Source organism: Fusarium keratoplasticum, chromosome 2, assembly GCF_025433545.1.
Source record: "Fusarium keratoplasticum isolate Fu6.1 chromosome 2, whole genome shotgun sequence".
Taxonomy (NCBI): domain Eukaryota; kingdom Fungi; phylum Ascomycota; class Sordariomycetes; order Hypocreales; family Nectriaceae; genus Fusarium; species Fusarium keratoplasticum.
Genome location: NC_070530.1, coordinates 863,627 through 884,209, shown reverse-complemented (window position 1 = coordinate 884,209; position 20,583 = coordinate 863,627). Strand labels below are relative to the sequence as shown.

At 53.1% G+C, this 20,583-nt stretch overlaps 9 protein-coding genes across 9 annotated transcripts; 5 read left to right on the top strand and 4 right to left on the bottom strand.

The window, feature by feature from the left end:
* Window positions 1–549: 549 nt before the first annotated feature.
* On the top strand, window positions 550–2,043 carry NCS57_00219400 (Nuclear distribution protein PAC1; the record flags this gene model as incomplete). The annotated part of the gene is made up of 3 exons (XM_053052228.1): window positions 550–587; window positions 643–811; window positions 868–2,043. The coding sequence occupies 3 exons, from the start codon at window positions 550–552 to the stop codon at window positions 2,041–2,043; spliced, it is 1,383 nt and encodes a 460-aa protein (XP_052917474.1).
* A 1,935-nt stretch (window positions 2,044–3,978) lies between these two features.
* On the top strand, window positions 3,979–6,058 carry NCS57_00219300 (uncharacterized protein; the record flags this gene model as incomplete). Its single annotated transcript, XM_053052227.1, has 2 exons — window positions 3,979–4,382; window positions 4,441–6,058. The coding sequence occupies 2 exons, from the start codon at window positions 3,979–3,981 to the stop codon at window positions 6,056–6,058; spliced, it is 2,022 nt and encodes a 673-aa protein (XP_052917473.1).
* Window positions 6,059–6,167: 109 nt separating this feature from the next.
* NCS57_00219200 (Glutaminase) lies at window positions 6,168–6,931 on the bottom strand (the record flags this gene model as incomplete). Its single annotated transcript, XM_053052226.1, has 2 exons — window positions 6,168–6,630; window positions 6,678–6,931. The coding sequence occupies 2 exons, from the start codon at window positions 6,929–6,931 to the stop codon at window positions 6,168–6,170; spliced, it is 717 nt and encodes a 238-aa protein (XP_052917472.1).
* Window positions 6,932–8,292: 1,361 nt separating this feature from the next.
* Window positions 8,293–9,216, top strand: NCS57_00219100 (Pyridoxal 5'-phosphate synthase; the record flags this gene model as incomplete). Its single annotated transcript, XM_053052225.1, has 1 exon — window positions 8,293–9,216. One exon carries the CDS (start codon window positions 8,293–8,295, stop codon window positions 9,214–9,216), a length of 924 nt encoding a protein of 307 aa, XP_052917471.1.
* Window positions 9,217–9,617: 401 nt separating this feature from the next.
* NCS57_00219000 (uncharacterized protein) lies at window positions 9,618–11,001 on the bottom strand (the record flags this gene model as incomplete). The annotated part of the gene is made up of 3 exons (XM_053052224.1): window positions 9,618–9,722; window positions 9,774–9,854; window positions 10,075–11,001. 3 exons carry the CDS (start codon window positions 10,999–11,001, stop codon window positions 9,618–9,620), a joined length of 1,113 nt encoding a protein of 370 aa, XP_052917470.1.
* Window positions 11,002–11,762: 761 nt separating this feature from the next.
* On the top strand, window positions 11,763–12,478 carry NCS57_00218900 (DSBA domain-containing protein; the record flags this gene model as incomplete). The annotated part of the gene is made up of 2 exons (XM_053052223.1): window positions 11,763–11,807; window positions 11,858–12,478. The coding sequence occupies 2 exons, from the start codon at window positions 11,763–11,765 to the stop codon at window positions 12,476–12,478; spliced, it is 666 nt and encodes a 221-aa protein (XP_052917469.1).
* A 351-nt stretch (window positions 12,479–12,829) lies between these two features.
* On the bottom strand, window positions 12,830–13,926 carry NCS57_00218800 (putative 1-aminocyclopropane-1-carboxylate deaminase; the record flags this gene model as incomplete). Its single annotated transcript, XM_053052222.1, has 2 exons — window positions 12,830–13,679; window positions 13,739–13,926. 2 exons carry the CDS (start codon window positions 13,924–13,926, stop codon window positions 12,830–12,832), a joined length of 1,038 nt encoding a protein of 345 aa, XP_052917468.1.
* A 1,465-nt stretch (window positions 13,927–15,391) lies between these two features.
* Window positions 15,392–17,178, bottom strand: NCS57_00218700 (Carboxylic ester hydrolase; the record flags this gene model as incomplete). Its single annotated transcript, XM_053052221.1, has 6 exons — window positions 15,392–15,970; window positions 16,027–16,371; window positions 16,460–16,644; window positions 16,692–16,739; window positions 16,787–16,959; window positions 17,009–17,178. The coding sequence occupies 6 exons, from the start codon at window positions 17,176–17,178 to the stop codon at window positions 15,392–15,394; spliced, it is 1,500 nt and encodes a 499-aa protein (XP_052917467.1).
* A 376-nt stretch (window positions 17,179–17,554) lies between these two features.
* Window positions 17,555–20,558, top strand: NCS57_00218600 (uncharacterized protein; the record flags this gene model as incomplete). Its single annotated transcript, XM_053052220.1, has 7 exons — window positions 17,555–17,624; window positions 17,681–17,735; window positions 17,810–18,309; window positions 18,365–19,104; window positions 19,164–19,214; window positions 19,270–19,424; window positions 19,478–20,558. The coding sequence occupies 7 exons, from the start codon at window positions 17,555–17,557 to the stop codon at window positions 20,556–20,558; spliced, it is 2,652 nt and encodes an 883-aa protein (XP_052917466.1).
* Window positions 20,559–20,583: the final 25 nt, after the last annotated feature.

Genomic DNA, 20,583 nt, shown 5'->3' with positions numbered 1-20,583 from the left:
AAAAAGACAGCAGGAAGCTCTTCATTATAAAGGCCCTTTCTCATACCATAATCGTAGATAAACACACGACTTATCTCTTGATGATGCGATGCTTGGTTGAAAATCCTCAAATGCTGATCAGAAACTGTAGGGTAGGTGCACTACGGCGAACTCCACGTGATCTTGGGCAGCGGCTCAGGTCCGTTTGGCTGCACCGCTCTTTGTTCCACGGTTGTTGAAGCCCCTGGCGAAATCGCGTCGCCTTTTGATGCGCATTCTGCTCTGCTCCCACTGAAAGAGCCGTCGCCCTTTCCTTTGTGCTCTCCTCCTTCTGCCATTTGACCGACCTCCCCATTGGTCGTCTCCTCAGTTATCGCCGTCGCCTATTCTCCTCCACCGACACGTCACCGAGGAAGCTCTCCCACCAAAACCCGCCGCCCCTCCCCCGCGGTTTTAATCGACGAACCCGTCTCGCATGTTTTCCTCGTCAAAGCGACCCGACCGCCACTGAACGATACTCGATTCCTGGGTCCCGAGCTGCTCTGTCGAGCAGAGCGAAACACCGCTACAATGAGCCGGACCTTGACGAGCCGGCAGGCCGAAGAGCTGTTCGTACAGGGGAGCTCCAGGAGCTTGTCACTTGCCCGTCTGACCACACTGCAGGCACAAATCCATCATCGCATACCTCGCCGCGAATAATTTCCAGGATAGCGTCACTGCTATGAGGACAGAGCTCAACCTCGGAGAGGAAGTCTTTGATCCTGCCACCGCTAAGAAGTATGAGACGTTGCTGGAGAAGAAGTGGACCAGTGTTGTGCGGTTGCAGAAGAAGGTATACTACCTGCGCTCTGTCGCATGCCCCCTCGGCTAATGAGGCGACTCTCCCAGATCATGGATCTAGAAGCACGGAACGAAGCTCTCCAGACCGAACTCGACAGCGCTACACCGACATCCCTATCCAACCGCAAGCAAGATCCCGCCTCCTGGCTTCCGGCTGGACCACCGCGACATGTCCTCCAATCGCACCGAACACCCATTAACTGCGTTGCGTTCCATCCCATCTACTCGTCTATCGCGTCCGGAGATGAAGATGCCATCATCAAGATTTGGGATTGGGAATTTGGCGAGCTGGAACGAACGGTGAAGGGCCACACCAAAGCGGTGCTCGATCTAGACTACGGTGGACCCAAGGGCCACACGCTGCTCGCATCGTGCAGCTCGGATCTGACTATCAAGCTATGGGACCCATCCGACGAGTACAAGAATATCCGCACACTTCCTGGACACGACCACAGCGTGAGCGCCGTTCGGTTCATTCCTTCAGGGGCCCCTGGAGCACCACTTTCCGGCAATCTACTCGCGAGCGCTAGCCGAGATGTGACGGTGAGGATATGGGACGTCACCACAGGATACTGTCTGAAGACGATACGAGGACATTCCGATTGGATTCGCGACGTGAGCCCATCCCTAGATGGAAAATATCTTTTGTCGACCGGCAACGACCGAACGCTGCGACTATGGGATATTTCAATGAATACCCCAGAGACAAAGATGGTCATGATCGGTCACGAGCATTGCGTCGAATGCTGCGCTTTTGCCCCCCCAACGTCTTACCAGCACCTTGCGACCATGGCTGGACTGAAGAAGGCTCCTCCAGCCAGCAGCACGGCCGAGTTCATGGCGACGGGATCCAGAGATAAGACTATCCGACTTTGGGATAGTCGCGGAACGTGCATCAAGACGCTGATCGGTCACGACAACTGGGTCCGGAGCTTGGTGTTCCATCCCAGCGGTAAATTCCTTCTGTCAGTATCCGATGACAAGACAATTCGATGCTGGGATCTGAGCCAAGAAGGAAAATGTGTCAAGACACTCGAGGGAATGCATGAACACTTTATTACCAGCTTGCGATGGGCACCCCCGATCACCAAGGGCCCGGCGGACGAGGCCAACGGCGAGATTGGGACACCGAAAAAGGCAGCAGCGGCACCTCAAGATGTACAGATCCGCTGTGTTATCGCGACTGGAAGTGTTGACACGTCATTGAGGATCTTCTCACGGTAATTGGATATGCTTGGAGCCGTAAGCGGCAAAGTGAGAGCATTGGACACGAAATAGGAGGGAGCCAGGGCACTGCTTCAACATATGGAGTCAGCTGGCCGGTAGCCGGACATACATGCAACGGGCACGTCTACGCCTCGTGCCGATATTGCTTTCAGGACGACTCTGTCGACCCTGCGCAGCGCCTTTCTGAGAGGACGTCGTGCACGCCCCGACAGCGGCATTCCGCCCTTTTGGAATTCCTGGGGGCTGTCTCGGAAGCGTCGACACTTGGTCATAGGCCGAAATCCTGCTCTTGTTAGCCTGGGTGGCGGACGACCCGGGCTTTTGGACAGGATTCAAAGTCTAGAAGCTATACTACAACACAAACACAAACATACACATCAACACAACCTTCTACAGACCATCCGCCGTCACATGCGTCCAGTGCTTGGGAATTTTACGAATGATGTTAGATACCCAGACGAATGTTACGACAGTGAAATTGAAGCGCTTGCTATAATGCGGCTTTGTCCCTGGTGACTGTGATTGATGGGGAATCAAGAGATGGAGGTGTCTTGGGCTGGAGGGTACGCGGGGAATGGAACTTGGGAAAAAAGCATTTGTAGAAGATGGGGGCATCATAGAGAGATATTTCACATATGTATTAACAGATTGAACTTGAACTCTTGACCGCGTTGATGAACTTGTCGTTGGTGAACTTGATTGTGGAGCGATGGCTGTTGCAAGTGTAGGAACGGCCATCGAGGAAGCCCAATCGATGGATCATGAATATCCATTGAATTTCATTTATTTACTAGCGGACTCTGTCTCAGACCTCTTATGACTTTCGTGGTGACGATATCAGGAGGAGAGCGCCTACGCATCAATGACGCCACGATCACTCATGTTCCCACAGCGGAAATAATCGAGGCTGAATTCAGTTTACCTTCAATTGAGTGATTCTGATGAACGTCATTCATGTTTTTGATCTTTTATTAATAGCTGCTGCTGTGCCTCGTCTGTAAACACTCCGGATCTACATCAAGCATATTTGTGATACCAGAAACACCATGTCAGCCATAGCCACCCGTTTTGTGCGACCCCTGCGACCGGTGATGCTGGGGCAGCGCAGCTTCTGCGTGTCAGCACAGCTTCGACAGAGTGAACAGAACCCACGGTCCAAGTTGTCTTCAGAGAGTCCCATGTCTCAGAAGAGCCAGTGAGTTTGCGCACAACTCCTTCGATTTCGCCAGTTTCTGATAAGCGTCTAGAAACCAATCTTACGTGATTGGTGGCGTCGGGCTTGCCCTTGGTCTGGGCTTCTTCTACCTCATGACACGGCCCGAGAAAGCAAAGGATCAGCCTATCGAAGGAGTCAAGACAAAGATTGCGAGTCCAAAGTAAATGAGAGATGGCTGGGAGGGAACCAGAAGCGAGGGATGCGAGATGGCGTAAGCAGAAAAGCAGGCTTGAGGACACTTGAACGCATGCGGTATTATGGAGCGAGGGCCCTTTGTCAAATTGGAGATACGATTTAGGCAAGTTGTCACATTCTGCGGCGTCAAGGCAGCAGTTGATTTGCTACATGTTGATCGAGTGAACGCTTCAGCCTGGAGAGAGGCAGCCCGGTGGGTGAAGCCATGATCCTGGCTAGACACGTGGTCTGGAGGAGGCCAAGCCTGTTGGACCGCGTCATCGCACACGACGCATTTCCTGCGGGTTCAGGTTCAGCCTTGCCTCGTTTACGCAAATTCAGCCCTATCGACTGTAACGGTTAGACCCAAGCGAGGTTTCGAGTTGCTGTTGTTCTTGTGTTATAAGTCACTGGAGGCTCTTGGAGAGAGAGTCTAGACAGAGCCCGGCTTCTTTGTCTCTTCCCCGTGGGCCTTTGTCGATCCACACACACAAACCCCTCAACACCATTTTTTTTACTCCACCTTGAGGATCCACGCCAGGATGGACGGTGACGGCTTCTCCGTCATTTCACTGACGTCTCTGGGATCGACCATCTCCCACAGGATCTTGTCTAGTGCTGAAGAGCTCAACGAACTCAACGGCTCGCTCGAGGTTGAGAACTCGCAACTGGCACACCTTGCCGCGAGACTGTACCAGCTTCATCAGCATGTCGGACAGCTAGAGACAGCCCTCAACGCGGCTGGCGTCATCTCGGTTCGGTTACAGACGCATCTGAGCCAGAGTCTTGGATCGTGCGATGTCATCACCGCTGTGCTGAACAAGCAGGCCATGCGGCTGCAGGTTGACACGCTGCCTATGGTTGATGAGGTGTTTCTGGTAGTGTACAATGATGCTGTGGTTGCCTTTTCACGACTGTTTGCTTTCTTTGCCAAGGTGCTTTCGCTGTAAGCTCAAACTGTGAACCCTCGTGTTGTGATACATTGTTGACTCTTTTGTGTCCAGGCAAAGCCGGAGTGAACAGGATGCCGCGCTTGACAGCTCAAGCGGCAAAGAGGTGTTTCACCATGTTAACCTAGCTTGTCATCAAGCTTCTCAGACCAAGGATGTGTTGCTCACTTCGGGGGCTCCATCTGATACTATCGCGTCGAGTAGTAAAGGGCCACTCCCCGGTGGCGACGTTGAGCCTCCGCCCTACGAGCCGAGTTCATCACAGTCGCCCACTGCCGAGGCATCGAGCTCGTCTTCTGGATTTTCCAAGGGGTTGTCTTCGCTGACAAACTCGTTCAAAGCCATGACTGCTGGTCTTTGGCCGAAACCTGATCCTTTAGCGACGGCTTTTTGTCAGGCAGCTCTCCGCGGCGATGTGCAGCAGATGAGCGGTTTCCTCGCGCAGGGTGGAAACATCAACGGTCGCAACGGAGAGGGAAACACGCCTCTTGGCTGTGCAGTACTCGCTAACAAGGAGGAGGCTGTCAAGTTTCTTATCGGGGCTGGTGCCGACGTCAACTCCAAGGACCTGAAGCTACCACCTCTATTCCTAGCCGCCTCGGTCGGCAGCATCAACGTTGCGAGATTCCTAGTCAACCAAGGTGCCGACGTCGACCAGAAGAGTTGGTCAGGACAGTCATACTTTGTGGATGTTTGCAACAGCGAAAACTTGGAGGGTATTAAGCTACTGCTGGAGAGTGGCGCCAAGGCGAGCACGACAACCTTGTCGGGACGACCCATGATTGCACAGGCCGTCAAGAAGGGCAACATTGAACTTGTTCGTCTTCTACTGAAGCACGGGGCGAGTGCAAACTCGGGAGACATCACGGGCAACTCCTTGATAGCTATTGCGGCGAGCCAGGATCGCATGGATATGGTGCACCTCCTCCTCGAGAACGGCAGCAACGCGAGCGCCAAGACTCTCACCGGACTATCCGTGATGGGAGAGTGCATCATCAAGAGGAAGCTGGACATGGCCCAGATGCTCCTCGAGAACGGAGCCAACGCTAACGTCAAGGATCTGGTCGGTCAGCCGATCCTCATCATCGCCATCCGCGACAACAAGCTCTCCGAGGCCGAGAGGATTAGAGTAGTGCGCATGCTGCTCGACCATGGCGGGTCTCCCAATGTTTCGAACGCAACGACGAGCGTGGCGGCTATCTGCTACGCTATGGAGATGGGTAGCACTGAGATGGTCAAGATGATGCTTGCGGCTGGTGCCCAGACGAAGAAGAAGATGAGTAGTGGAGAGACACTTCTGCTATATGCCATCGACCACGGCAGAAAGGACCAGGCTAGACTGTTGCTGGAGAACGGTGCTGATCCGAACGCGACTGATAAGAAGGGGAGGACGCCATTGATGCAGGCCATCTCGAGGAGGGATGTAGACTTGATCAAGTTGCTCAAGGCACATGGTGCGGATGTCAATGTTGGAGGAACCATCTCACCGGCCGAGCTCGCTCAGACGATGGGGAGCCCAGAAATACTTCAAATCTTGGGATTCAGCTCTCCTGCGAACAGGACACCTACATGGGCTGGTCAGACATCACAACAAGGGGAGCAGGGGCAAGGTTCAGTACCTCGACCTCAATCACCACCACCGGGATACGATGCGGCCATGGGTAAGGGCTAAGAATGAGTGGGTGAAGAAACTAATGGCTGATGAAAGCTGATACCCAAATATTAATAATATTATTCCTTTTTCCTGATGCAACGCCTGTCTATGTCTATGTCGTGTCCTTTTACTTCTGGTGAAGAATCTCGCGCAGCCACCAGACGTGTATCCGCGCATCCTTTGTCAACTCTGGGTGGAAGCTCGTTCCTAGCACATTACCTTGCCTCACAGCAATAATATCACCAGAGTCATCCTTGGTATTTGCCTGCGACAGGCCGGGCTTCATCTTGTCCACCCGACCGGGCAGCTTAGCGAGGACTTGTACGGGCGGCCTCTCATCCTGGGAGGTGCTAATGATCTCCTCCACGACGGGCGCGCGGATAAAGACTCCGGGGAAAGGCTCGCCATCTTGGAGGAAGGGAAGGTCAAGGCCGGACTCGAAGCTCTCAATCTGACGACCAAAGTGGTTGCGGTGGACGCGCACGGCGAGGCCACCGATGAGTTCCTGGCCGCCTTTTTTGGTGGCGTTGGCTTCATCAGAGAGGAGGATGAGGCCAGCGCAAGTTCCCCAAACAGGCCGTTTTTGAACTCTGTTTCAGTTAGAACAGAGATAAGCACTCTAAGGAGGGGTTCTCACTTGACAAAGTGTCTCAAGGGCTCGAGGAGACCAGACTGGGCGGCGACAAATGAGATTGTGGTGCTCTCGCCGCCGGGGATGATGAGTCCATTGCACTGGGCGAGCTGCTCTTCAGTGCGGACCTCGATGCAGTTGAACTTTGTCTTTGAAATGCCGTCGGTAGACGAAAGGTACTCGGCGGCCTTGTGGACAAGGTCTACATGCTCAGAGAAGCCGCCCTGGAGGGCGAGGACGCCAATGGTAAGGCTCAGCATGTTGATGATGAGTTGTCAATCTTTGAATGCGACCGTGAAAGGATAGAAACAAGATAGATGTATCTCGGGATCAACAGGTTGCGATAACGGAGAAGTTGTCACATCCTCGGAGGGTATGGCCGAAGGCGATTCTTCTTAGTCAGGGTCCCGTTAGCTAAAGAAGATCCCCAGATTCTCGTTCGGGAGATTGGAAAAAGATGGATACCGGAATATCCAAAAGAGGGCTAAGCCGTGCATTAGCACCATGCGAGACGCACATGCCGCATGCAGACAAAAGGGACGCACAGAAGGCGGCGACGTTGAGGAGAGCAACTCCGAACTCTGACAAAGGTGAAGCTCCGGCGCGGCGGCTCCGGGGTATGCCGTGAACTAGCAAGGGGGGTACGTGAGTCAAGGAACAAAAGATCGAGTCAGCTTTGCTAAAAGGCTTGGGGGATTCTAGGAGAAGCCGTTTCTGTACACTGCCGCTCATGCAGCTTGGTGGAGGGGGCGATATGCGGCTTTGGTGGGATAGGCCCGGGTGATGATGGGTCTGGAACTGGGGTGGGTTCCGCTATCTCACCTTCTTAGAGGGGAATGAATGATGTCGTTAGGGCGGGCATTGTCATTGTCAATCGACAATTGATCAGGAACAATGGGAGTCTGTAGGTTATCCACGGATCTGGATTGTGGCGAAAAAGCCATGCAAGCAGAACAATCAGACACTGCAAGTCAAGGTTTCAACACACCCTCAAAATGAGAGACATTCTAGAATCAAGGGCATGAGGGAGGGATCACGGGGGACAGGGTACAGTAGATACGCCGAGACGCAATCTCTCTACCACTCATTCTTGCATGATGCTATATCTCTTGTCCCTCTTCTTCCCGACAATTGCCGCAATCTCTGGGATCTCTGACTTGTTACATCCGCCCTATTGCATCCGTCGGAACAAGGGCGCGGCGCCTAGATCGGATGTCGGAGAAACGACCGCTAGTAACGTAAGGAGGGGGGACATTAAGGTTTCTCTCCAAAGAAAAAAAGTCTCTCGTCACATGTACATGAAGCGTGCATGCATTACGGACGCGGCGGACGCAGACTCTCACTCCGCAACCCGTGGTGCTCCGGCGCCGCATACCGGGGCGGCGGAGGAGGAGGGGCAACGCCGAGAAGGAGGGCTTCGGTATTGTTCTCTTGTCCTTCTTATTTGAGTAATACCTACTTTTGGGTTTGCGTGTTACTTCTTGAGTCAGATACATAATAAAAAGGGTACTTCTCACAGACAATCTCCTTCCTTTGCTCTCCTCATCTCCACACACACTCATCATCATCTCACTCAACTCCTCCTCTACCTCTCACTCTTCGCATATCGCATCCCATCACCATGACCAACGACAACTCCAACAACGGCGGCGAGGCCAAGTCCTCCTTCACCGTCAAGGCCGGTCTCGCCCAGATGCTCAAGGGCGGCGTCATCATGGACGTGACCAACGCCGAGCAGGCCCGCATCGCCGAGGAGGCCGGAGCCTGCGCCGTCATGGCCCTCGAGCGAGTCCCCGCCGACATTCGCAAGGACGGAGGCGTCGCCCGCATGTCGGACCCCGCCATGATCAAGGAGATCCAGGAGGCCGTCACCATCCCCGTCATGGCAAAGGCCCGCATCGGTCACTTTGTCGAGTGCCAGATCCTCGAGGCTCTCGGTGTTGATTACATTGACGAGAGTGAGGTTTTGACTCCTGCCGATGATGAGAGCCACGTTGAGAAGAGCCCCTTTGGTGTTCCCTTTGTCTGCGGCTGCCGAAACCTGGGTGAGGCTCTCCGTCGCATTGCCGAGGGCGCCGCCATGATCCGAACCAAGGGTGAGGCCGGCACCGGTGATGTTGTCGAGGCCGTCCGTCACATGAAGACCGTCAACCGCCAGATCGCCCAAGCCAAGGCCGCCCTCGCCGAAGGCGGCATCATCCGCATCCGCGAGCTGGCCCGCGAACTCGAGGTGGACGCCGAACTCCTCCGCCAGACAGCCGAGCTGGGCCGTCTCCCCGTCGTCAACTTTGCCGCCGGTGGTGTCGCTACCCCCGCCGACGCCGCCCTCATGATGCAGCTGGGCTGCGATGGCGTCTTTGTCGGCAGCGGCATCTTCAAGTCTGGCGACCCCGCCAAGCGAGCCAAGGCCATCGTGCGCGCGACGACGCACTTCAAGGACCCCAAGGTGCTGGCCGAGACGAGCACCGGACTTGGCGAGGCCATGGTGGGCATCAACTGCGACAGCATGAAGCCCGAGGAGAAGCTTGCCGTCCGGGGATGGTAAAGGAAGGTTTTATTTAATGGTTAAGGGGAAAGGCGAAAAAAGACATACCACTGTGGAAGGGAAGCTATGAGAGAAAAGTCTCGTATGCGTTTGCATCAAAACTAGCGGGCGCTTGACGCCATAATTGAGAATTGCAGTTTGCCCATCCTCTGATCAATGTTTGTGTGACTATGAGGTAGCTATATGGTAAAAGAAAGAAAACAAGCATCATGTTTGACAAAAGAAAGCTCAAATGTATTTGTCGACTACATGTCGAACCACATGTCTGGTATCTTTAGATCTCATGCTGTGTGACACTCATGGGCTACCAGCACAACCATCCCTGCTTGCCAAATTGCAAGTCTATCCATCACAATCTGATCCAAACTTTTGTATATAAATGATCACAATCTTTTGCGCGCTCAGAATGGTGACATGGACTCGGCCTTGGCCTTCTTCTTCTCTGAACCGCCCTGCTCAATCAGAGTTCGCTTGCGATCGTTGCCAGCCTTATTCTGGTACTTTCTCTATGAACATCGCATTAGTAGCACTCATATAAGGAAGTTAAGAAAACTTACACGAGTCTCTGAGTGTGGCGAGTTTGTGATGCGTGTGATCCAGGGCGCTCTTATGGCCGAGTGGATCAAGACCTTGTTGTCCTACCAGCTGTCAGTAGATGCGCACTTAAATGGAGTAGGAATCCCTCACTCGAAAGGCATTCAAGATGCGGTCCTAGCGCTCCGAGAATGTCGAAAACTCTTCCCACTGCGTCTCGTTGTTGCTCCACATGGGAGTCGTGTTGAGGCCCTTTTGAGCAGCCATGGCCTGCTTCTGTTCCACGGTTAGATAAGCGAGGTAGAGTGAGTTGCGAGAACTTACGAGGATCTGCGCGCAGAGGAGTTCAATCTCAACGTCGGACATGGTGCGGTGGATGACATTCTTCCACTGCTCCTTCATCGACGGCATGCGATTCGCCGGAGGCTGGAGCTCCTTGTCGGAGAGCTTGGACAAGTCATCATCGAGGCCTAGGCTTCGCCTCTGCTGGGCAACTTCAGCAAGCCACTCCCTGACGCGCTTCTGTCCCATCTTGGCTCGCCACTCTCGTAGATCGGTCCAGTCACAGATGGCTTCAAAGATCTCGCGGATCCGACCACGGAACTCATCGCTGGTGTTGGGAAAAGACTCGTCTTGCTCTGGGGAGGTGGTGTTTCGGTCTCTCTGACATGAGAGGAGGTCGTATTGTTGGCGGAGATTATTGGCGTGGGTCAAGGAGATGATGTGACCTTGGTACTTGAAGGTCGACTGGCCGAGGAGGGAGACGAGATGGCCGTCAGGACCATCTGTGATCTGTGGGGCCTGGAGGCGGTGTCTCTTGGGAGGTCTGTCGGTGTCGAGCTTCGTTCCCGGGACGGCGGTCAGGGAGATGGGGTACTGAGTCGGGGTGACTGGCTCGAGACGCTCGGTGCAGGGTGTTATGGTGTGAGACGGCGGAGTATTGTCGAGACCTGGCATGTCAAGTACCTCCGTCTTCAAGAAGTCGTGCAGCATCCACTCGTTGCCACCCGGACAGTGACCGTCCAGGATAATGGGTGCAGTAGGCACTATCCCTAGGTCCGACATCCTCAGAGGGGTTGGGGGATGGGGACATCCATAAGTCGCTGGGGGTGGCATCTCTGGGACATTGTTGTCGAACTGGGGCACCTGAAAGTGAGCCTGCATCGGGGTGCCGTCCAAGTTATATACAGAACAGAGCAGCTGCATGAGATTATGCTGAGGCATATCCTCCTCCTGCTGATCCATGTTCATGTTGGCGGCTGTAGTGAAAAGCACCAGTAGATGACTCGAGGTTGGTTCTTGGCCAAGTTGGTGATCTGCGATTATATGTTGACCCAGGATTTCTGGTCGTGAAGAGAGTTGGGTTGTCAAGTGAAGGAGTGAGCTTGAGAGATTCATATACCTAGACCAAGCAGTGAAATGGAACTGACAAGCAGTGCACAATGCGGCTTTTCGGTGAATTTCTTCACAAACCCTCGCCTTTGTCTGCGTAGGCAGTCGAGCTTGACCATGATTTGGTAATATCAATGAAACAGACAAAGCATATGTACATGAAAGACCAATAAGAAGACAGAACGGTCAATGAAACTAGTCTCAAACAACGTCTTGACTTTTGTGTGACATTTCCTCGATCCATCTTGTGTAAACTCCCATCGAGTCTTGTGGAAACATCCAATCTATCCTCCTTTCAACTCGGTTTCCGTCTGCTTCTAACCGAAGTGGCTCGGCCGAACTGTGGTCATTGCAACGTAACACTGAAATGGCGAACACTAGTGAAAGATTGCCACACTGGTTTTTATGTAATGGGGATAACTTCAAGTTGGTTCAGAATAGCTGAATCAGCAGATGTGACGTGTCGAGAGGAGCCCCGCACGCACAAATTCGGCTGCCTAGAATTGTTGGCCTGAGCAACTTCCTGATCCTTCAGAGGCCAAGGTGATCTTCTCGATAATCCAGAATCCAGCTGTCCTCACTGATTGGCCGCGTCAAACGATACAACTAGAAACACAAAAATGGCCGTCATCGAAGTCGACATCATCTTTGACTTTGTCTGCGCTGTAAGTAGTACAACGACTGCGAGACTGAGCTGAACACTGACGAATGAAAGTGGTGCTACATTGGCAAAAGACAGCTAGAAATGGCCATCTCCCTATATCAAAAGACATACCCTGGTGGAAAGTCTGATATCTTTGCCATCAACTGGCGACCCTATTACCTCAACTATGGCCCTTCAACTCACAGTATCGACAAGTCCGAGGTGGCCGATGTGAAGCTCGCCGGCATGAGTGCTGAACAACGAGAGATGCTATACCGCCGGATGAACCAGATCGGGCGCAGCGTTGGCATCAATTTCAAAAGCGGTGGAAAAGTCGGTGATACTCGGTTCGCGCATACGCTGGTACGCCTCGCCAGCACAAAGGAGCCCGAGGTTTTGAATTCTCTCGTTGAAGGAATCTTTCAGGCCTATCATGAGCTTAAAAAGGACATTTCAACCAAAGAGGTGCTTCGAGAGATTGCCATTAACTCGGGTATTGCTGCTGCCGAGGTTGACGAGTGGCTGGATTCAGAGGAGCAGGTCAAGGTCGTGGATGATGAATCTGAGAAGAATAAGGAGTTTCTAGCGGGAGCTGGTGTTCCAAACTATACGGTTCAAGAAGAGAGGCTTGATGGACAACCCGACGCTGAAGACTTCATGGGGGCTTTCATCAAGGCTAAAGGTGAGAACTAGACGGCGGCACAATGAAGTTGGTTTAGTTTTAAATTCTCTTCATTTGTTCAAAACAAAGCACCTCGCTTCCAAAGAGCCATAATGAAGGAATTATTATGTAGCCTCTCTTGATTGTTTCCCATTCGCACGATAGTCTGAGAGTTTCTCACGACTTTGAAAGCAAACCTAATAAATGACACATAGGAGTGCGAAATAGAGAGAGAAGTAAATAGAAATATGAATTTGGTAAAATGCGGACAGATCCTGCTTCAAAAATGACATCTTTAGCAATTCTATCCAAAAACAAGTACCTCTTCAGAGGTCTGACTTGCTATCTACAGTATTCTACGCTATAAATCACAAAAAACCACTCTACAGAGACGAGTAGGCGTTGAGAGCCAGCTGTCCTCCAAGATGGGCGTAAAGCACGTTGCCACCAGCAATCTTGCCCGTCTTGATCAGATCAATCATACCAGCCAAGCTCTTACCCTCGTAAACGGGGTCAGTGATGAAAGCCTCGGTCTGAGCACCAAACTTCATGGCGGCAATGGTGGTCTCGTCGGGGATACCGTAGATCTTGGCGTTGTAGTTGGGGTCGAGGATGATGTCGTCCGCGGTGATGTCGTCCTCGGAGAGGCCAATCTTGGAGGCTGTGGACTTGGCGATGCGCAGGACTTGGTCAAAGGTCTGCTGAACCTTGCCTGAGGCGTCGATGCCGATGATCTTGCGCTTGGGGGAGCCGTTCTTCTCGGCGAGCTTGAAACCGGCGATCATGCCGGCAAAGGTGGAGCCGGTCACGGCGCACACAATGATGGTATCAAAGAAGACGCCGAGCTCCTTCTCCTGAGCCTCGACCTCGAACGCCCAGCGGGCGAAACCAAGACCACCGAGGGGATGGTCGGAAGCACCGGCGGGGATGTAGTAAGGCTTGCGGCCGGCGGACTTGAGCTCGTCGGTGAGCTTGGCGAGGGTAGTCTTGTGCTCGATGCCAAAGGTCGAGGGGTCGAGGCGGACGTCGCCGCCCATGAGGCGGGAGAGCTGAATGTTGCCGACCTTCTCGTAACCGGGGTCCTCCCACTCGACCCAGTGCTCCTGGACGGTGGCGGCCTTGAGGCCGAGCTTTGTAGCGACGGCGGTCACGGCGCGGGTGTGGTTGGACTGGACGCCGCCGATGGAGACGAGGGTGTCGGCGCCCTCGGCCTTGGCCTCAGCGGCGAGGTACCTGTGGGTTAAAAGTTAGCGATTGAAGATGAATTATTGAGGGAGGAATTCGTCACGCACTCGAGCTTTCGGACCTTGTTTCCTCCATAGGCGAGACCAGAGTTGCAGTCCTCACGCTTCGCGTAGACATTGACCTTGCCTCCGAGAGCGGCGGATATCCGCGGGAGCTCCTGAATGGGAGAGGGGCCGAAGAGGAAGTTCTCTCGGGGGATGCTGGCGAAAGGCTCAGGAAGAGAGAGGGAAGCCATTGTTGCTGGTGTTTGTAAAGGGTATCTTGTTAAATGCTTGAGAAAAGAATGAGTAGAAGACCAAAACAACAATCGAGGCGACCCAAGGGTATTTGAATCCAAGTCCTCTCCGTTGCCGGCATCGTCGCAATCATGATAAGCCATCGGGCGTGATGGCCCCGCGACGGGCTTGATCCACCCTGCGTGGGCCGGCATGAGGGTCTCTGAGGTTCATGATTGGACAATGCGACGTAGGGCGTGAGGTACACGAGGGGTAAATGTCATTCACATCATGGGAGATAGGCTGCGGTTGTCATGTCATGTCGCCGGCTCGGGGGTTAGATGTGGGCTCCGAGGGTTGTCATGTCGGCATGACGAGTGGGTGATAGGTTAGGGACGGATATCACGCGAGCCATTGTTAACCGCTAGTTCTTAATCTTTTACAACAATCTTATTACTTTGTTTCAGCTTTGAATGACAAGACTGCTCTCTAATCTGGTGATGAACTAGATACACAAGTCCACACCAACACACCAAGCCCGCAAGAGTCCAAGGCACAATCTATCAAGGTTGCTGTAATCCCTCAAGTGGTCCCATTTCTGATAATTCCCTCACATGTATCAAAATGAATCGATTCGACAAGTATTATAGCAATGTTTCTTTCAAACCGTGCACACATCATACAACTCTCGGCGGTCGGGTTCCGTCCCCCGAGATGGTTCTCACGCACGTGGCTTCGCACATGGGCTGAATCTTTGCAACCATCCCGATGCATTTTTTCCCTCTCGATTTATCAAATCACGCCATATGCATAGTATTTTATGTTCAAGAAGTGGCACAATGAAAATACTGCTTTCGGAGACCGGGTCCCGTTATCCCTAGATATGAAGCGGCCCGGCCGGTTTATTGCGTGAGCACTTGCATGGGGAAGCCCGGGTTTGATTTTGAAACAAAGCTAGTCATGGCTGTGAAAGAACTAGATATTGTAGCAGCATTGTTCGGTGATGGTCTTATTTCCATCTATGTGCCTTAGACACATGGTACTTATTGAATGAAGTTTTGATTGTCACACACTCTCTCATGATGACCTGATCAGTACTTCACATTCTAGGACTTACCAACTTACTCTTTTATGTGATATGCATGTAATCTATCATGCCTGGCTATCTATTCTCCTCATTCTGCTCTTTGGACTATTCTTAAGGCAAATATGACATCTCATCGAGTACCCTAGCTCTTCCCTCCTCGTCTACCCTAGACGAGTACTGACTCGTCTTTGATTCTGCTGAGACTTCGTGTCTTGGGCATGAAACTGGGACCTCAGTTCTGGCGAAAAAAGGGAAGTTCAGGTACTGGGCGAGAAATGTAGAAGGGGGAACCATGTATCCGCAGTCACCCCAGCCCTTCAACTTAACACGCTCAACGCTCGCCTTCCTGCGCTGTCGCTATTCGGATATGATAAGATAACAAGGCCCATGAATTGGCCTTAATTTAATAGACTCGATCTCCCGGTCGCCAATCTTGCGACAATCTCGTTAACCTTTTGCGACCCAAGAGCGGCTAGAGCTGTCACATGCTGCTGTCTCCTCCGCGCATTGAGGCCTTGAGGACTCAGAAGTCGACTTTCTCCAAATGGCCCAAAAGCAAAAGCTTCTCCAGGCTTCCAAGGGTCTTTACCACGAATAAACTGAATCCATTTCTCTTGCATGGAGCGCACGATTTCTTTCGCGGGATGATTGTGAGACAAGTCATATGTGTCGAACAGATATAGGAGGTCAACGCCGTGGTGGGCGCGACTAGAAGCTTGCCACGGATTTGGCTGGTCGACAAGGAAACGGAACGAGGGCTTTTTGGCTTGTTGGCATCGTTTCACGAATACGTCAATGGGTAGGCTGAATCGTGCGTCGTCGAGCAAGTCCAACGCTCCGAGCTTGCATGAAACAGGTCGGTCGGGGACGATGCCGTATTGCTTCTTCAAGGCTGAGGCGGCTTCTCCGGCAGAGTCGAATGCATCACAAATGTACTCTGGGGACAACGACTCAATTCCGTTCCGCCATAGAACCGACTATCGTAGGCCGCTTCGTCAGCACTTGGAAAGGGGAGGGTTTTGTAGCTCTATACCTCGTATTCTGTGTCGCCGATCAAGACACGTTGGAAGTGGTCCCCGATTCTCTCTTCCCAGCCCTCGAGCTTTCCCTCCATCTGGAGGTAGAATGACCCCAAACTCAATCTTTCCTGGGCCTCCAGCATCTTGGACACGGGCGCATCACGGAGTGTCCAATTTCCGAGGCGTGATAGCTCATCGCTCACCCTGGCTATAAGAATTTCCGCGGTTTTTCTTGGCTGAGGCGGCGAGAGATGTAGAGTTCCCGACTGTAAGATGCACTGACGGGCTGGACTGCCCATGAGTAGATGGGCGTGGCAGTAGACGGCCCCGGCACTTTCACCAGCAATGGTGATATTTTCCTACGGATGACATACACCAATTAGGAAATGCTGGCAAGGATCCTCGGCACCAGGGGGGAAGGAATGTAATGACTTGGATGGAACTCACGGGATCGCCACCAAAGCCAGATATATGTGTCTTGACAAACTCCAAAGCCCGCTGTTGATCTCTCAAGGCCAGATTCCTCTCACTGGCGCAGTCGCCAAATGCAAACATGTTCAGCCTGTAGTTGATGGTGACGGCGATGATGGGTTCGGCCATGTCGATGGACCTCTGAACGAGCCCAGTTGGATCTGATAGTTAGGCTCGACAACCAAGCAGAGGTGGTAGTTGAACTCACCACAAAGCCCCGAGGCGCTCGTTCCAAAGGACACAGCTTGGGAGCCCCCTACACAGAATGAGCGTTTGGACTCCCAATTTGTTGTGCTGCCTTACCATGGATCCACATGAGAACAGGGCACGGTCGCTCTGGGAGTGTTTTCAGAGCAGGTGAGGTGACTTCAAGGTTCAAGCATCTAAACTCGTCTTCGTCCTGCGCGGGGATCTCCTCATCTTGAGGGATGCGAAGTAAGTGACGAAAGTCGACGTGATTCTGAGGGCATCGCGGACTGGAAGGGTTAACAGCTTGGACAATGAAGGTACCTGTGTGTTGCATACCCGTAGTCGGTGCAGTCGACCTCCCCCGAAAGTGTCGGCGGGGGTTCCGGGTTGGCGAATCTGTATGGAATGGTTCCATATTGAAGGCTCCTGAACTGCCGAACATGCTCTCCTCGAGACACGCCGTGAAGGGTCGCACCCAACGTGGGATGGAACAGGGAAGAAGACATGCTTCTTGACAAGGGCCAATGGCAAGACTCTCACTTTGGATGACCTCGGTTGCCTTAATATCGCTTACCGGTGTGTGTAGCCGTCCCACATTACCTACCCCTGTCCTGTCCCACCCCCCGCATTTCAACCCCGCGTCCCCCCGCAAACACCTTGACAGACCCGGTTCAGTGGAGTCCATGGAGTGGCTGGCCGGGCCCCGAATGTCCCGTCTTTGACATGGGAGTGGTTGACAGGCATCTCCAAGGGTCACGTACATCCGGTTGCACCTGTTTGTCGAGCCCCACTGAGTGCTCGAGCTCAACTTACCGCTGCTTCAAGCAAAACCTCAAGCTCTACTCTTTGCTTCTTCCCCCGGTCGGGCCCTGCTCTGCGAGGATGAAACGCTGCTCGTACTGCCATAGGACGTTCATCAAGACCGAGCATCTTTTGCGCCACGAGCGTTCTCGTGAGACACCTGGGAGCAAATGCATGGTTGTCGCAAGCTGACATGAGGTTGTGCAGACACTGGAGAAAAGCCATACCAGTGCCGTAAGTGCAATCGTCGGTACGCTCGGAGGTCAGTTCGCGCCGTGGTACGATAGGCGTGCTCGTTCTCTATTCCTTGTCTTGTTTGCTGAAGAATTGGGCTAGCGACGTCTTGTTGAGGCACGTCAAGTACTTTCATGGGCAAGACAACTCGTCAAATGACACACAGAGCAACCCCGAAAGCGCCGTCGAACAGAACCAGACCGCCCGTCGCGAGAGCACTACCGAAAATGAGGTTGAAAAGAGCGGTGATAACAGCAATGGCTTGCCGAACCAGGGGGACAACATGAGCCAAAATCCGCCAGCAATCGATGCGACTGTCTCGACTGACCAGCTCATCACGGAACTGGATGCACTGGCTGCGGCAACATTGTTGCAGGCTCGCAATCAAGGACTAAACGGCGACTCTGGATTTGAAATTACACAGCCTTCGCTTGAAGGACCTCATGAGAACCATCCAGATGCTCAGCCAGAGTCAACAGCCGCACAAGATCTCGTCGTTCCTGATTTGACGACCTCACCACCGGAAATGATCAATGGCAGCACCGACTTTCACGTCATGTTAAGCGGGGGGACTGATTTTGTGCAGTCATCCTTAATGATAAGTAAGACATGTTCAGCCAACGAGGCAACGGGCACTGAGGTCTAACTCGATAACAGGTAATGGCTTCTCCAACGACCTTGAAGCCTGTCAAGGTGTTCTCGACCTGTTCCACGCCAACTTCAACTCGCTGGATTTCCTGAACCTGTCCACAGCCAACGGTAACTCACCAACATTGACGAGCTCCCAGTTCGCTAGCACGGAACGCGCGGGCAGCATTCCCCTCGAGAGGTTCGCCCAGGTCGCGCGGCTGTGGCCCAGCAATCGATCGAGACTGGCCGACGACGGCGCCGCGAGGATATGGATCGATGTGGTGGGCTACAGGGGCGATAACATCTTGACCGACATTTTCATCTCGGAAACGTCACCGACGCCGTCCATCGGAAAAGAGAAGGAGTCGAAATGGGGCCTTGATGAAGACAAGCGCCAAGAGCTTGTCCACGAGTTCGTGCCTGATGCCTTGTCCAGTAGCAAGTTTCCGCCAGCGCGATTGCTCAACCTCGGTCTCGACATTGTCTTTCGACAGCCTCACTCACTGCTTCCATTTATACATCGACCGACATTTTCTGCGAAATCTGCGCCGAACTTGGTCGTTCTGTCATTATGCCTTCTTGGGCTTGTGCATTTCGACTCAAAACAAGTTAGAGACTTCGCCTTCAGCTTCCTCCCGGCGGCAACTCAAAAATGTTGTCACCAGTTGGCGACGCCGTCGTTTGGACCGGGCAGCTCGGTGAGATTGATTGCCCATCTCACGTCTGCGGCGGTGCTTCTAATGGCTTGGTCCATCTGCCCACCTGTGGTATGTGCCCTTTCCAGCGTACCCAGTCTAACTGGCTGTGTCCTAATTGGCCCTTGTAGGACACACAAAACGAGACTCTGTCGCGTATGCTGTATAGCCAGACAATTTCTGTAAGATATTCTTCACCAAGCGTGATAGAGAGACTAACCAACACACTTGTTCCAGGTCGCACAACTATCAGGCCTATTCAGCGCCTGCCCAGACTCACCGAGCCTAGGAGGCCTTGTGGAACAGCTCAGGATACAAAACGAGTCTCAGGGCCAACTAAGGAATGACGACGCTCTCTGGAAGGCCTGGGCGAGAGCCGAGAGTGTAAAAAGGTAGGCTGGCCAGAAGGTGTTCAAGGGGGCCACTTCGTTAACTTGGTGCGTAGACTGATCTCGGCGCTGATAATGACGGATGCTTGGTGGGCGTATAGCTTGGGCGACAGACCGCTCATTCGGTCCCCAGTGATGCAGTTTGAGGTACCATGCTCTGTCGAACTGTTCCAGGCTTCTTCAGCCAGATCATGGAAGCGAATTGTTGACGGCGGCACCAGCATTGTGTCTGGAACTGTCACGATACAGACCCACGAACCCTTGGTACGCCTGCCAGAGTCGCAGAACCTCTCGCCCGTGGGGATCATCGGGCTACTCTCCATAATCTGGATTCGCATTCTGGAAGTTCGTATCCGCGTTGCCAAGGTGCCGTCTGCCACTGGAGGCTACAGACTCTCTGACGCATCCAACCGAGTATTTGCGTCTGATGAGGCCGGAAGAGCGCTATCAGGCTTGCTGAACGAGATCTACGGATCCTACTCGAGGTTCCTCAGGTACAAGAACCCAAATTGTATCGTCATGTGGCACTTCCTCAACATCAACCTCTTCGCCAATCTCGAAGTCTTTGAGCTCGCTGCGGGTCGAAAGGGGGCTGACGGCGCACACGAGGCTCTGCAGAACATTGCTGCTTGGAGTCAAACCTGGTATGCCCGACGGGCCTGCCTCCATGCTGCTGGAATTTATACCGCCATGAGCCGCCGACGTATTAGCGATGGCACCATGTTTCACTCGGAAGTCTCCATCTTTGCTGCGGCGCTCGTCCTTGGACTGTACGTGTTCATGATGCCGCCGAACCAGCAGGATTCTAGGTTCGCAGACGTGGAACCTTACGAGTTTCTCAATGAGGTGGACTGGCCTTTGCTGGGGGGCAATGGGATGGCGGCGACATCAACGCCTGGGTCTACCGTCGATGACGGGCAGGAGAACGCAGCCAGACGATTCCTCAGAGAAGGCGGCGTCATCAGCTTCTCAGGAGTAATATGTGAAGGAGGCTATAACGCGGCAAAGATGATTCTGCTGGAGTTTTCCAGCCTGATTGAGGAGGTAGGAAAGTGGAACGCAAAAGGGCTTTGTCATATTTTGAGGATCATGAGCGATTCTTTGCTTGATGTAGAGGATCAGCCCGAAGGTGGTTGACGACTGCGATTGTAGCATGTGTACT